Genomic DNA, 15,249 nt, shown 5'->3' with positions numbered 1-15,249 from the left:
TGATTTTCAGAATTTTGAATTGTTAGGCTTGTGTGTTTGTTCTGACACATTGTGAAGGTATGAGGAATGATTTAGCTGTAGTTTTTTATAAGGAAAAATCTGCTTTAAATATTTTTTTCTATTGCGCAGGTCACTGCTCATTGTTTGCAGTGTGTGTATGACTCTGTTGATGCTTCTTCCAGGGCTCTGGCCACTGGTACTTTTTTATGGAGATTTGCTTGCCTTCATTTCTCAGAACCTCCCAGATGGTGCAAACATGAGATTTTAAATTCTCTGTTGGATAGACGTATAGTGTTTGGCCCGTCTTCTGCATATGTGATCAGAACCTGCAGTGAAAGGGCCAAGCTGATCCAGGGAATCTCTTTTTGAAAATGTCCATAAGATTGTCTGTCTCCTCATTCTGTTTTGGCAAAAAAAAACGGAATAAACAATCTCAACAAAATATAGGTAAACAGGTGTTTAAGAAGAAATGGCAAGGGTGTTCCAAAAATAAGTCTAAACCTCCCAAAACTAGGAACAGTCCAACAAGTCTGACTCTTTAAGAGACCTTGTGATCCCCTCCCACCCCGGGCCCCTTTTTTCTTGCAGAAAGTCTGAATCTCCATTTTCTTCTTTGACAACAGATTGTTGCAGAAAAATGGGTTGTGAAAATTATTCATCAAGGTTACAGATGTCAGTGGGAGGAAATTCATCCTTTCTAGAAAGTAATTCCTCATCCTCTAGGTCAGACTTTTTTGTTTCTACCTGTTGTTCATCAAGTGCTCTTCCAAGGAGTGATAGAATTATTTTTTTTTCCTTCCCAGGCAGAGAAGGGTTTTTATTCAAGGGTGTCCCTAGTGTGCCAAAAAAAGAAAGAAAATGCTTGGGGACCTGTTCTGAATATTTCTTTCCTAAACTTGTTTTCGATAGTGCCCAAATTCAGAATTATGCCACTTCACAACCTGTTACCTCCTCTTCTTGTTTCAAGTTTCCTGGCAATACTAGACTTGAAAGATACTTATCTTTAGGGTTTCTCTGGGGTATGTCAGAAGAGGAATTTTCCAGTGGAAACAGCAGATAACCTTAATTCCAGGTCTCCCCTTCTTCCTCCCAGCTGTAAAGCAGTCAGTGACCACAGACACTTCGGACTTTGCTTGAGAAGTTTTAGGAGGGATAAACGTGCAGGGACTGAGGTATACCAAGGACAGATGCAAGCACATAAATATTAAGGAGATGCTTGCCCTGATCAAGGCACTCAACTCTCTGAATCATCTTTGTTCCCAAAGACCTCCTCAAGTGGTTACAGACAGTACCCGAGTCATGTGGTACATCAGCAAGCAAGGGGGGACCAGGTAATTTTCCCTTTGCACATTAGCTATGTAAGCTTGGGATATAGCTTCACAGCACAGTTTCACTCTACAGGCATCCTACATTCTATCAGACATAATTGTGTGGCAGACAGGCTGAACAGAACCAGGGCAGACCCTCACAAATGAAAACTAGAATAGGGAATCTTTCCAGATTTGCTCCATCTGTGGGGAGTTTCTCAAGAAGACGTCTTTGCGTCTCTGAAAAATCAACTGACAAAATTCTGTTCCAGGACTCCATACAAGAAGGCCTGGAAGACAGATGCCTTTTCTTTTCCTTGGAGAATAATGTTCATGCATGCTTTTCAACTAATATTCAGGGTACTTCTGAAAATTCAGAAGGAATCTCCCAAGATCATTTTGGTGACTCCTTTCTGGCCCACGAAACCATGGTTCTTCCTTCTTTTGGAAATGGCTAGGGGAATTACCACAAGCTTCCTCACAGACTGGATCTACTCACTCAAGAACAGTGGTGTTTGATACACCCCAACATCAGTCAACTTCATTTGATTGCCTGGATAATAAGGTCTTAATTCTTTTTAGGCACTTGTTTACTGAGGATGTGCAGTAGGTACTTAACAGAAGCAAGAAAGCCTACTACTAGAAAATCATATATTAGTAAATGGAAAATTGTTCTAGTTTATGGCAACAACATAACCAGCACTATTTAGGGCTGGTTGTTCTTTGGTTCTACAATATTTGTACGAGTTACTATCCTGTGGCCTATCTTATTCCACTAACTAGGTTCATTCATCAGCCATTTCAGCATGTTTGCTCATGGATCCTCCTCTTTCAATGCAGCCTCACGTTAAAATGTTCTTGAAAGGGGGTTTGCATAAGAAGTTTCCAAGAAAACCAGTAGCCTCTCTTTGGGATTTTAATTACTCCATTTGAACCAGGTAAACTGGCTGACTTGGAGTTCTTAACATGGAAAACAGTTTTACTGATTGCTCTGACCTCTGCAAGAAGGGTATCTCATTTGCAAATTATTAGTGAGTCAACCCTATCTCATTTTCCATAGGTACAGGGTTTCTTTAAGAACTAATCCTTTTTTTATGCCTAAAGTGGCATTCATGTTTATTTCAAGCTAAACTATCCATCTCCCCATTTTCTTTCTTGAACCTAAAAATGAGGGAGAAAGGATACTGCATATCTTGGACGTCTACAGACAACTCGGGTACTGTCTTGACAGAAATACATTTTTCAGATCTTTGGAACAATTGTTCATTTCTTGTGAAGGTAAGAAGAAGGGACAACCTGTGTCAAAACAGACTATTTCCAAATGGTTGTCTAAGGCTATTACCTTTTGTTTTACTCAATATGGCAAAACTATTACAGGCCGGGTCAAGGCCCACTTTTTGGAAATGTTTGGATTCTAGAAATATTCTAGATGCTGCTACTTTGTCCTCTGGAGATGCTTTTACAAAGCATTATAAGCTTGATTCCTTCTCAGGGTTTAGATCAAGTTTTGTTAGGACCATTCTCCAAAGGCTTGTGGACTTCTCCTTCTGCCTCCCATACGTAGTTAGCTAAGGTAATCTACCCATATAGCTAAGGCTACTGCAGCAGGGATCAATAATGATGAACATAGTACAGATGTGTAAGTAAACAGCAGATGTTTGAATGATCATTGCTGCAGTAACCACTTCCTCCCACCACCCCTTTGTTTTTTGCCCGGGTATGGACATTTATTTTTTGTTGTTCCAAGCGTTTTACTTTCAGGGCACAGTCTTCCTTTGTCTGCTGGCAGGATGAAGGGCTTTGCACCCAAACAGGGGCAGACAGTAATACCCAAGTTAACACAGCCTCCCCACATAATCTGTAGAAACTTTCTAAATAGCATACCCCCTCCCAATAAATGTGCATGATACATAGGGACACAATTGCTTTGGATTGCAGAGCTTGGCTTATAAAGGCCATGGTGGTCATTAGCCTAGTAAATAACTATGAACCTGTCTTTTAGCCCGGTCAGCCCGAGCTGCATGACAGTTCAGCATGTAGATGGTGCCCTGAAGCTTAGGGAGCTTGGCTGGCTGTTGTATCCTTGGTGGAATATAACCCATATAGCTAAGGCTGTTGTATCAGTAATCATTCAAACATCTACTGCTATGGTAAGTTTAACATACACGACTGTACTTTTGTACTACCTCTGGTAAGCAAGTGTGCAGCAATGTCCACTATTAAGTTGTATCTGTTTATAATATTCTGAATACTGGAATATTAACAATGTTTATACTACCGGTGCACATCTCTCAACTGCCCAGGGTTTTGCCTCATATTTTTGGTATGTTGCTCATAACATTTGTGATTTTTGGGCAAATGATTGAGGGCTAAAGTCGTTAAATAATGGCAGTAATAACACTCATTTGAGTTACAGACTTTATATCCTTCAGAAAATGCTTGTCAGTGCAAAACCTGCTATGTTACCAGCTTTCTGAGTTTATAAGATCGGTAATTAACATTTGTCCCTATTTTGGGCCTTGGTCTCCCCATTATTTTTGATTTTTCCAGATTTCTTGCATTAAGAGGTTGAGAGATATGAACCCTTGCCAAGCCAGTGTGCAGCAATGTCCACTATTAAGAAGTTATATCTGTTTATAAGGACCCTTGTGTAACCACTTTGTCTCACAGAATGTTATGCAGCTGCCTTTCTTTACACAGAAATCTGAGTCATTGTGTACTTACTGTGTTCATCTTTGCATCCATTGTGTAAACCAACTGGCCTGGGTCATGACTTAAAAAGGTCTTCAGACCAACACTCTCACTGACTTAATAAACTTAGTGTACCATTACTTCACTGTAATATTACAGTGAATCTAAACAGCCACATTATGAAGCCATAAAGTTCAGGCTGTTATATTTTGTTTGCTTTTATTCTGTTTCCTTTTTTAACATGCAATTTCCAAGCAAAGGTTAGAAAAAGACACTAACATGAAAAAAGTTCAATTATTATTGCTGTTATAAACTTAGAAATTGCTAGAATAAAATGTTTTGCATTGGCATGTATTTTCTGGAGAATTTGAAGTCTGGTAGGTGGTAAATAGGCTAAGGTTGCAAGCTGTAGTTCTTGGTACAGGGTTTACCCCTTATTTGCTTCCTTGTGTGATTTTGAACAATTTTTTTTTTTTTACTACATATTAATCACAGGTTTCCCCTGAAAAGGAACAGTGGGCCTACTTAGTTAACAAAGGCATGCATCTGGAGTTTTGCTCCCCGGGCCTCCACTGAAAATAGGCTCTGTCCTAGTCGGAATTTCCAGGTCAACAAATAAATAACTAAAATAAATTATTATGGTGGAGGTTGTTATTATTGTAGTATCGTAATATTGTTTTAATTTTTGCATTAAAGAAAACTTTTTTCTTTAATGTGTTATTACATATGGATATAAAGTGCTAGCATTTTTCATCAACAAAAGTTTAATGCACATTGAACATATGATACACGTCTACAGAGATTAACCCTATGTAGCCTAGTGCTATAGATGAATCTGCTGTCTCCTGCATGTGCTCGCATCAACCATGCTTTTGTAATTCAGGATGCAACAGCTACAATTTTCAGATCATGTTTCTGCAGACTTGTCCAGTATTTAATGTTATGGAACATGGAGACACTTTGCATTACTAAAATCACTTTCATCAGTTTCAGCACTTTTTTCAAACGAATTGTAATTGTGTTAGAGTCATTTGTTTACAAAACACAAAAATTAATGTGGAGACATTATTTGTAAAGTTAGTCTAATGTAAAACATGCTGTAATTGTTTTTTTAGCACTTTGCATTTTTAGATGTAATGCCAGAGTTGAGGATAGCTTTGTAACACTGTATTCATAGGGATAAAAGACCTGCAGTTCACTGAATCTCTCGTAATATGTGGGTTACAGTTGTCCTTTAATATGTTTCTACTGGCTGATACATCTTCCGTAAATATAATGGAATGTGAATGTTTGTATCTTGTTTCCTTCACAGTGCTGACCTATGTACAACAACAGCATCGATCTGCAGCCCCCTTCACACCACGGATTCTGTTGTATGGACCCCCAGGCAGTGGAAGAAGCCTGCAGGCAGCATTAATTGCTCAGAAGTACAGCATTGTTAACAGTAAGACTTCACTTAATATGCAGTTTCCACTCTTCCTCTCTTATTTGTTTTCATTGATTATTTATCTCATATTACTCGGCTTTTCTGCACCTTTCAAACGCTTCCATTTCCTTAGCTTATTTTCTTTCAGCTTTGTCCAAAACAAGATAAAGCAATGGCTGAGAGTTAATTTCTTTTTATTAAACCAGAGTAATTGTAAAGTTAGAGTGACCTTAAATCAACTTTATTGGTATGCAATCCATGATAAGCATGCATTGTATTTTAGTGTAGATCCTCTGTTACAGCTTCATCAAAACTTTGTGTTTTTATTGTTTAATATGCTATTGCCCCTCTTCTTTTTTTAAAAATATATTTAATAAACATGATGTGTTATAAAAATGGCATGGCTACACATACAGTAATAATATTTCCAGTATTGCATTCATGGCGCAAACCTGTATGTTTTCTTTTTAATAGTTTAGGAGATAAGAGCAGGAGCTAGGGCTATGAACATTGTGCTCCACATTTTTTCATTAGGGGAAAAGAAGACCTTGATATGCTTCTCCTGATAAAGTATGTAGCATTCCTTGGTATTGTGTCTAAATGCTGTCATTTTCAGAGCCATAACTGCTTTTCTCTGATCTGGCACTCTTCCCTTCTGGCAGAGGTAGGCTGCAAAATCAGGGTTCCAGGGACTCCTTCCCTGGGAAGCCATACCAGCTCTCCTGAAAGAGGGCCCAATTGCTTTCCTCCATCCCCCTTCCATTCAGGTCTCTTGGTAGAATGAGTATGGTCCTAGTTATGCATTTTTTCATATGTGACTCCAGATGTGTCCTATATAAAGGCAGTGGCGGCTGGTGACTTCAAATCACAGGGGGGCTGCAGGAGACGCTGAATGGGTGGGGTCAAAGGGGGGGTGTGGTCAACCATAAAGGGGAGGAGCTATGCACAAAACCACAAAAAACTAACTTTAATTAAATACGCTGCCCTGGGTGGCAAACTATCATTATGAAAGTCCAATCAAGACAAAAATAAGTGTAGAAGAATAAAAATATTTCAATGCATTGGCTGCATGACAGCTTACTTAATATCTAGATGGAAACAAAGGTTGTGAGGCATGAAAAAATAAATTACTTTTTAAATACATTACTGGAATGCCAGTCAAAATCAAGTATAAGAAAACCAGAAGCACTCAACTCAAACCACTTCTCCTTGCACTGCAGTTCTAATTATAATATATTCAGCTTTATTAAAGTACCAAGCAACATGCTGAAAGTAGAAATCTATGTGATGCCCCCACTTGTAAAAATGTTTCTTATCCAAAAAAGACCTGCTGCCTGACAACTTGTTTCATGGGGAAAACATGATAAAAGTAAAAAATGAAAAGCAAACAAGAAACAAGCTCAAGATACATTGCTTAAAGGATTACTGTACAGGTTATGGACCACACATGATTGGCATTCTGTTTAGTTTACGGGTAAAGTCTGTAGAGATGACTGGAAGTCTCCAACAAGTGTAATGAGCTTTTTAAAATAATGGAATCCTTATACATTATCTAGTCAAGTATTCTCTGCATGGCAACAACAGAAAGGCTTTCAATGTTGGCAATTCTTTAACAGTATGCTTATTAAAGCTTACTTGCATCTTACAATGTCAGACAAGCTTACCTTATGGTCATTAAAGCATTGCTACTTAAACACAGAGCAACAGGCATTTTGAGTAATAAGCATAAATCTGAGTAATAAGCATAAATCAACAGTCCAAAAATATGACAGAAACCAGACCATTCTGCAAAATCAAGGACAGATGAAAAGCCACTGTAGTACTTATGCAGTGTGTCCTCCCCATCCAAGGTAGATACAACTACTCCTTGCCTTGCTTGGACACATCTGCCAGAGTCACTACATGGGGGAGTGGGGTGCAACCAGGGTTGCCAGATTTGCAGACCCCCAGGTAGGGACAAAAAAAAAAAAAAGGTCTCTCACGACAAGTGAAGACCAAAAAAAAAAAAAAAAAAAGGTCTTTAATGCGGAACACAGTTCCACATTAAAGAACTGAGCTCACTCAGTAACTCTGCACTAAACACGGAGCTTCTCGTGTTTAGTGCATTGCAGTTTCGCATTAAACACGAGAAGCTCCGTGTTTAGCGATTTTGATTGGCCTGTATACGGCATATGGGCCAATCAAAACACGGAGCTTCTCGGTTTAATGCGAACACAAGAACTCCGTGTTTAGCAATTTTGATTGGCCCGTATACCAGGTATACGGACAATCAAAAACAAACAAAGCGGAGGCTGGCCGGGATTTAAACCGGCAGGGCGGGACTCGGGATCAGGCTGCTGATCTCGGGACAGTCCCGCCCAAATAGGGACGTCTGGCAACCCTGGGTGCAACAAGCATGTCACAATTTGAAATCTCTCTGGCTGACTGTGATGGCCCTGACACATTTGTCATACCTCTCAACCTCAAGAGCAAGAAATCTGGACAAAGCCTTACACAGAAGTGGGACAAAGGCACAACAATAAGGACAATTTTTAAATATTGCTCTAATAAACTTAGAAAGATAATAGAATAGGTCTTGCATTAGTATGAATTTTCTGAAGGGTATAAAATCTGAAACTCAAATGTCTGTCATTTTCTAACTTCAGTCTTTAGTGATTTGTCACTAATTTGCCAAAAAACACAATTTTATGAAAAATGGACCAAAATGTGATGCAAAAATATAAAATAGACACACAATACAGCTGCTACCTGTCAAAGAAGGGACACTTTAATATTAGTACTGCTACCTTGAGCAGCTGACAAAATAAAAGAATCTACATGCATTTCAAGTAATCTATAACTTTGATTATTACAGTTATTTCTTAATTGTAAACCCTCCATGTTTTCTTCCAAAATTGCTATTTTATGGAGGGATTATTAGGGGAAGAGCAACATTTTGAGCCAAAAATTGGGGACAGTTGAGAGGTTGGCTATGCCTAATTCTATAAAGCAATTTATTTGCATGTACCTCTCAACTTGTTAATGCAGTAAATCTGAACAAGGCCAAATATATTGGGGCACATATAAACAGTACTAAAATTGCTCTTGTATAAATTGAGACAGTTGATAGAACGGCTCTTACTTTAACATGCATTTTATGAAGGTTATGAAGTCTGAAACTTATTTAGTGACTTCTGGCAAATCATTTAGGAATTAAAACTACAAATTTTATGAACAACAAACCAAAAATAAGAAGCAAAATCTATTCATTCTTTGAAAATCTGGACAGTTGGGAGGTATAGTTCAGCTGGGCCTGTCTGAGTTTGCTGCCCTTCCCCCCCCTGACAAAATAATGGTTGAACTGGAGCCTCTGCAGCCATTCCAATTAACCATTACTTGGCTATTTCACTCCATTTACCATAAACACTAATGTGCATACTGCTTTACTTCAATGATTGGACTTCATTTGAAAGTTTTATTTTGTATTTTACAGCACAAACATTAAGTCATCTGTTAAACAAAGCAATGCAGTCTCACAATGAAAACTTAGCATTAAAACTTCTCTGCCCTTGAAACTCACATTCATTGAAACAGCATTGAAACCCACATTCAAAGAAAATACATTTTGCCAGTGGCAGATAAAGATTAATTTTGGGCTGTTTTGAATCATAGGCCCCTTGCATATGAAACATACATGTGCTCTTTGATACACCTTCCTCATTGTACTAAAAATTATATTCCTACAATACAGTACACTTGTTAGAGGGTGTTTTAAATTTGTTTTGAACATTTTTCCAGTAAGCAATGAAACAAAACATATGCACCCATAATGGCAAAACTGCCCAGTTGAGAACATTTATCATAAAAAAGTCTACTCAGACTTCCACAGTCCACCATTATTAGTAAATATACACAATTCTACAGTCCACCATTATTAGTAAATATGCACAATTCCACAGTCCACCATTATTAGTAAATATGCACAATTCTACAGTCCATTATCAGTAAATATGCACAATTCTACAGTGCACCTTTATCAGTAAATATGCACAATTCTACAGTCCATATTCAGTGAATTCAGTTCTTGCCATAGCTGTCAACCTTAGCACAAAAACCTGGACGAAGCCAATAATGGGGGAATACAGTCCCAAAAATAGGAACAAATTTAAAATATTCATCTTATAAACTTAGAAAATTGCTAGAAAAAAAGGTTGTGCTACTATGTATTCTGAAGAACATGAAGTTTGAAATTCAAATGACGGTCAATTTTACTGCGGACAGAACAAAAACAATTTTCAGCAGAGACGCAGAGATTAATACTGCAGACACGTCTTTGTAAAATGGCAGGGCACCAGAGCAAATCCACACAAACACAGGGAGGAGATGCAGACTCCATACAGAAGCCACCCCAACCAAGAATCAAACCAGAAAACCTATAGCTGTGAGGCAACAATACTACCACTGCACCATCAAATCTGCAAGGAATTAAACATTCAGAAACCTGAAGTCTGAAATTCAAATGCCGGTCAATTTTACTGCGGACAGAACAAAAACAATTTTCAGCAGAGACGCAGGGATTAATACTGCAGACACGTCTTTGTAAAATGGCAGGGCACCAGAGCAAATCCACACAAACACAGGGAGGAGATGCAGACTCCACACAGAAGCCACCCCAACCAAGAATCAAACCAGAAAACCTATAGCTGTGAGGCAACAATACTACCACTGCACCATCAAATCTGCAAGGAATTAAACATTCAGAAACCTGAAGTCTGAAATTCAAATGCCGGTCAATTTTACTGCGGACAGAACAAAAACAATTTTCAGCAGAGACGCAGGGATTAATACTGCAGACACGTCTTTGTAAAATGGCAGGGCACCAGAGCAAATCCACACAAACACAGGGAGGAGATGCAGACTCCACACAGAAGCCACCCCAACCAAGAATTAAACCAGAAAACCTATAGCTGTGAGGCAACAATACTACCACTGCACCATCAAATCTGCAAGGAATTAAACATTCAGAAACCTGAAGTCTGAAATTCAAATGCCGGTCAATTTTACTGCGGACAGAACAAAAACAATTTTCAGCAGAGACGCAGGGATTAATACTGCAGACACGTCTTTGTAAAATGGCAGGGCACCAGAGCAAATCCACACAAACACAGGGAGGAGATGCAGACTCCACACAGAAGCGACGCAGGGATTAATACTGCAGACACGTCTTTGTAAAATGGCAGGGCACCAGAGCAAATCCACACAAACACAGGGAGGAGATGCAGACTCCACACAGAAGCCACCCCAACCAAGAATCAAACCAGAAAACCTATAGCTGTGAGGCAACAATACTACCACTGCACCATCAAATCTGCAAGGAATTAAACATTCAGAAACCTGAAGTCTGAAATTCAAATGCCGGTCAATTTTACTGCGGACAGAACAAAAACAATTTTCAGCAGAGATGCAGGGATTAATACTGCAGACACGTCTTTGTAAAATGGCAGGGCACCAGAGCAAATCCACACAAACACAGGGAGGAGATGCAGACTCCACACAGAAGCCACCCCAACCAAGAATCAAACCAGAAAACCTATAGCTGTGAGGCAACAATACTACCACTGCACCATCAAATCTGCAAGGAATTAAACATTCAGAAACCTGAAGTCTGAAATTCAAATGCCGGTCAATTTTACTGCGGACAGAACAAAAACAATTTTCAGCAGAGACGCAGGGATTAATACTGCAGACAGAGATCCCAAGCTCCCTCCCGAGACTGTCCTGGCTGTTGCTGTTGCAGTCTGGATGCGCTATATCCTTCCAGCGTGTCTGTGCACTTTAAAAGTGCACAGACGTCTCCTTGCGTCCCTCTATGGGTCCTGCCGGACTGCCTTGAGCATGCGCATAGACCGACGGTAGTCGGGACTACTGCGCATGCGCGAAGTCCGCGAAAATTTTAAAAAATTATTATTTTTTTTGTTTTCTTTTTATTTTTGTTTTCTTTTTTAATTTGAGGGGGCTGCAGTCCGGCGGCCCGATGCCACGAGCCGCCCCTGTATAAAGGTGTTATTAAGATTATAATTTGTCTTTTTCTATCTGCAAACTCAATCTGAGGTAAATGGGAGAGGAGCATTCTGGGTAGGGCTTAAGCTTGAGAATGCTTGGTTCGGCTGTAGTAAAGGCCGAGTCAGTTCCAGTATTCAGAACAGAATGCATAGACCAAGGATAAATGAGGATAGACAACACAGATGGAATATTATGATAAGTACATAACTTCTTTTTTCTATAGCCTTACAGATGAGACAGGTCAGACTTATAGATATAAAATTTCCTGGGTCCACTGAAGCCCCACCTTTTTGAAAGGGAATTACTGTTGCTGGTCCCCTCCATTCATCTGACATGAAAGCTGTTCTGAGGCTGGTATTGGATGGCTTCTAGTAGGAAGCCTGGTATGTTTTCTGGTCCCATAGATGTTCTAAGGCCTTAGATAGCACATTGAGAACTTGTTCTTGGGCAATTTTTTTAAAAAAGACACAGGCAAAGATCATTAGCAGAAAAGAAAAAAACACTTTAACAGTTTCCATTTAAATATAATATGCATCATACATTTCTTTGCTACTATCATCAGTCCAGCGTTAGAAAAAAATGCTGAATTTGTGCCTTCCCTTAAACCTTAACCCTCCTCTTCCTGATTATTATTATTATTATGTAAGTATTGTTCCCACAATGTCTATTCATTTCTATGTAATTTGCTCCTTCCCTTTTTTAAAGATCCCACTTACAGTTCTGTATCTCTCTTATAATATTCAGTACCTCAGATGCAGTTGGTGTAGACTTTGAAATCCATTTTCTAGTAACTGCTTTTTCAGCAGTCAACAGAATTAAACTTAATAAGACCTTACTATGTTTAGACAATTCAGATCCTGTATCCCAGGAGAAAAAAATTTTCCTTACTTAAAACCATTTGCTCACCCAATATTTCTGATAGAGTACTCTGTAGGGAATTTTTAAAATCTGCCAACTCATTGCACTCTCAAAACATATGTTTCAAGTTACCTTTTTCTTCTCCATCACATCTCCAACATTTGCTGACTACCTGAGGAAACATTCTTTGAAGTTTGCTTGGGGTATAAAAATACTTATCCAAACACTTCCAAGCAAGGATCCTAAGCCTTCTGGGCTTGGTTGCATACGTATGTCTTCAAACTGTTTCCTTGTAAATTGCTTTTCCAGTCTCTCTTTCCAATCTTTTGTAACCTCCCTTGATTGATTCTTATAGTTTCCATGCAATATTTTATATGCCCTACTGATTATCCATTTTTTAACGACTGCTTCAGTTCTAGATTTAAGTAAAAACCCTGCCAAAGCAGGTCTTTCACTTAAATTACCCCTATCCCTTTCCCTTGGCCTATACTCTGAGATCAACCCTGGTAAGGAAAGCTGTCTCTAGCCTGAAATCCAAATGTTTTCTTGGCTTCATCCCACCATACCTCTCAACCTCTTAGCACAAAAAATCTGAACAATGCCAAAAATACTGGGGGAACAGAGGCTCAAAAGTAAGGACAGATTTTAAATATCACTGTTATAAACTTAGAAAGTTGCTAGAGTAACAGAATTTGTGTTAGCATGCATTTTCTGAAGGATATGAAGCCTAAAACTCAAATGTATGTCATTATTTAGTGACTTCAATCCTTAGTGATTTGCCAAAAAAAAAATTGTGTGAGGAACAAACCAAATAAACAAGGCAAAAAATCTGGGCAATCTAAGAAAATCTGGACAGTTAAGATGTATGCATCCCACTCTATTACCTTTCCTGCTTGAGTTATTTGCTCACAATACCTTGGTTCTTTTGCCAGTTTCTCCAGTAAATTCCAGCCCCCTCTTGACTATTTTCTGTACCCCTGTTCTGTCATCCCTATTGGCAAAATCTCTTTTCTCCATTCTCATATTGGCTTAGTTCTTAGATTACTTTCTGCTATTTTATGAATATAATAGTTTCCCTTTTTTTAATTTCTCCAAGACTGTTGGGTTTCTAATGCCATGATGGAATGGACCCCATTCCTAAGTCAAGGTATAATTAAAGTTTGTGAAATTAGTATTGTATCAGTCTTTGATGTTAGCCAAAAGTACTCTTCACAGCACACTCAGTGTGCCCAATAATGACTCCTTCTGCAATTCATACGGAGTTACATGTATCGGTAACATATCCAAGTATGATTGAATATTTATTTTTATAAGACCCATTGCTGCTGCTACTACTACTGGAACTTATTATTGACTTCAGAAAGAGCTCTGCCATGCACCTGCCCCTCAAGATCAACGGTGAAGAAGTGGAGAGAGTTCAAACTACAAAGCTCCTGGGGTTACATATATCAGAGGATCTTTCTTGGAGTACAAACACAGACCAGCTAATTAAGAAAACCCACCAGCAACTACACTTCCTAAGAAGGCTGAGAAAAGCAAAGCTCTCTATGAATGCTCTAAATACCTTCTACAGAGGAGCCATCAAGAGCATTATCACAGCAACTGCACTGTATGGTTCTGTAATAGCACAATGGCCAAAAGGAGGAAGCTGCAAAGAATAATAAAAGCAGAAAAGATCGTGGGCACTAGTCTTCCTATCCTTACAGGAGCTCTTTGAAATGAGATGTAAAAAGAGGTTCTGCAAAATACTGAGTGACACTTCTCATCCAGCATTCGATTGGTTCACTAAACTTGCATCTGGCAGAAGGTTATGGAGTATCCGCTGCAAGACCTTGAGATTCAAGAACAGTTTTTATTCTACTGAAATAAGACTCATTAATGCAGATATAAATCTGGATGTATCAAAACTATAATAGATTGTTACGCTGTCATTCTTTTTCTTTTTTTCATACAATAATTTTATTTATTGCATACTAAAATTAATATATTCTCATTCAAGTGCAATTCCAATCACTTCCTTGTGTGCAGTATCACCCAATCTTAACTCTGTGTATAGTGTGCTTTTCTTTTCATATGTTAATCATCTAGTAGTCAGTGTTGCCCATGTATATAAATAGTGTGCAAGCATGTGTGTCTGCTACCACAATGTTTACTTTTGTACTATAGCTATTGTTTATTCTTTAATACCTGTCATGTCTGTGTTTTTGTGTTTGTTTTCTCCTATAAAAGAGCTGACACTATAAATTTCACTTAGGTAGCACTCGTGTTTCCTAAATGACAATAAGATTTCTAAGAATCTTTGTTTCTATCTGTAAATCTTGGTACTTTGTGTGTATCTGTACATAAGACACTGTAGTCACTGGGTGTAGCTTATGTTTCCAGTGTTTTTCAACTATTTCAATATTATAATGTCTGCACAATCCCCAATGTAACAATCTTGCTACATTATTATGCCTTTCAGTATACAGTCCTTATGCCATTAGTATATCACAACCATCAACAAGATGTATAACTATTTCCAGTTCTGTTTTTACACAATCTACATTTGTCTGTTTCTCCCAGAAATGAATTGTAAATATATTCTGTATGTCTGTTAACTGCTTAAGGATCTGCATCCAAAGTTCGACTCTCCCTATTTCTTGACCATCCAAAGTTCGACTCTCCCTATTTCTTGACCATCCTCCTTGCTTCGTCATCATCTCTTTCCACCTTGAATTATAACCTTCTGCTTGTGTTATATATATAAGTCTTAACTGTGTATCTCTAAAATATCCCCTCAAATCAGGTAAACCAAACCACCTTGTTCTTTTGGAAAAACAACTTATCCCACTTAAATCTATCCCACGTTCCCTCACCGCTAAATACCTTCAAGTCTTTATTAATTATTTTCCACAACTTCTCCTTGGATTGATAAACGTAGGCCTG

General features: G+C 38.5%; 1 protein-coding gene across 2 annotated transcripts in view; it reads left to right on the top strand.

Annotated features, from left to right (window-relative positions):
• The window catches only part of AK8 (adenylate kinase 8), a 2,747,949-nt gene that overhangs the window by 1,653,804 nt on the left and 1,078,896 nt on the right, over window positions 1–15,249 (top strand). For both annotated transcript variants that reach the window (XM_044058631.1, XM_044058632.1), the window contains one exon: window positions 5,311–5,442. In XM_044058631.1, coding sequence (XP_043914566.1) covers window positions 5,311–5,442 — 132 coding nt within the window. The remainder of the gene's footprint in view (window positions 1–5,310; window positions 5,443–15,249) is intronic.

Source organism: Protopterus annectens, chromosome 16.part0 (genome assembly GCF_019279795.1).
Source record: "Protopterus annectens isolate FY-2018-M chromosome 16.part0, PAN1.0, whole genome shotgun sequence".
NCBI lineage: Eukaryota > Metazoa > Chordata > Ceratodontiformes > Protopteridae > Protopterus > Protopterus annectens.
This window is presented reverse-complemented; position numbering and strand designations above follow the sequence as displayed.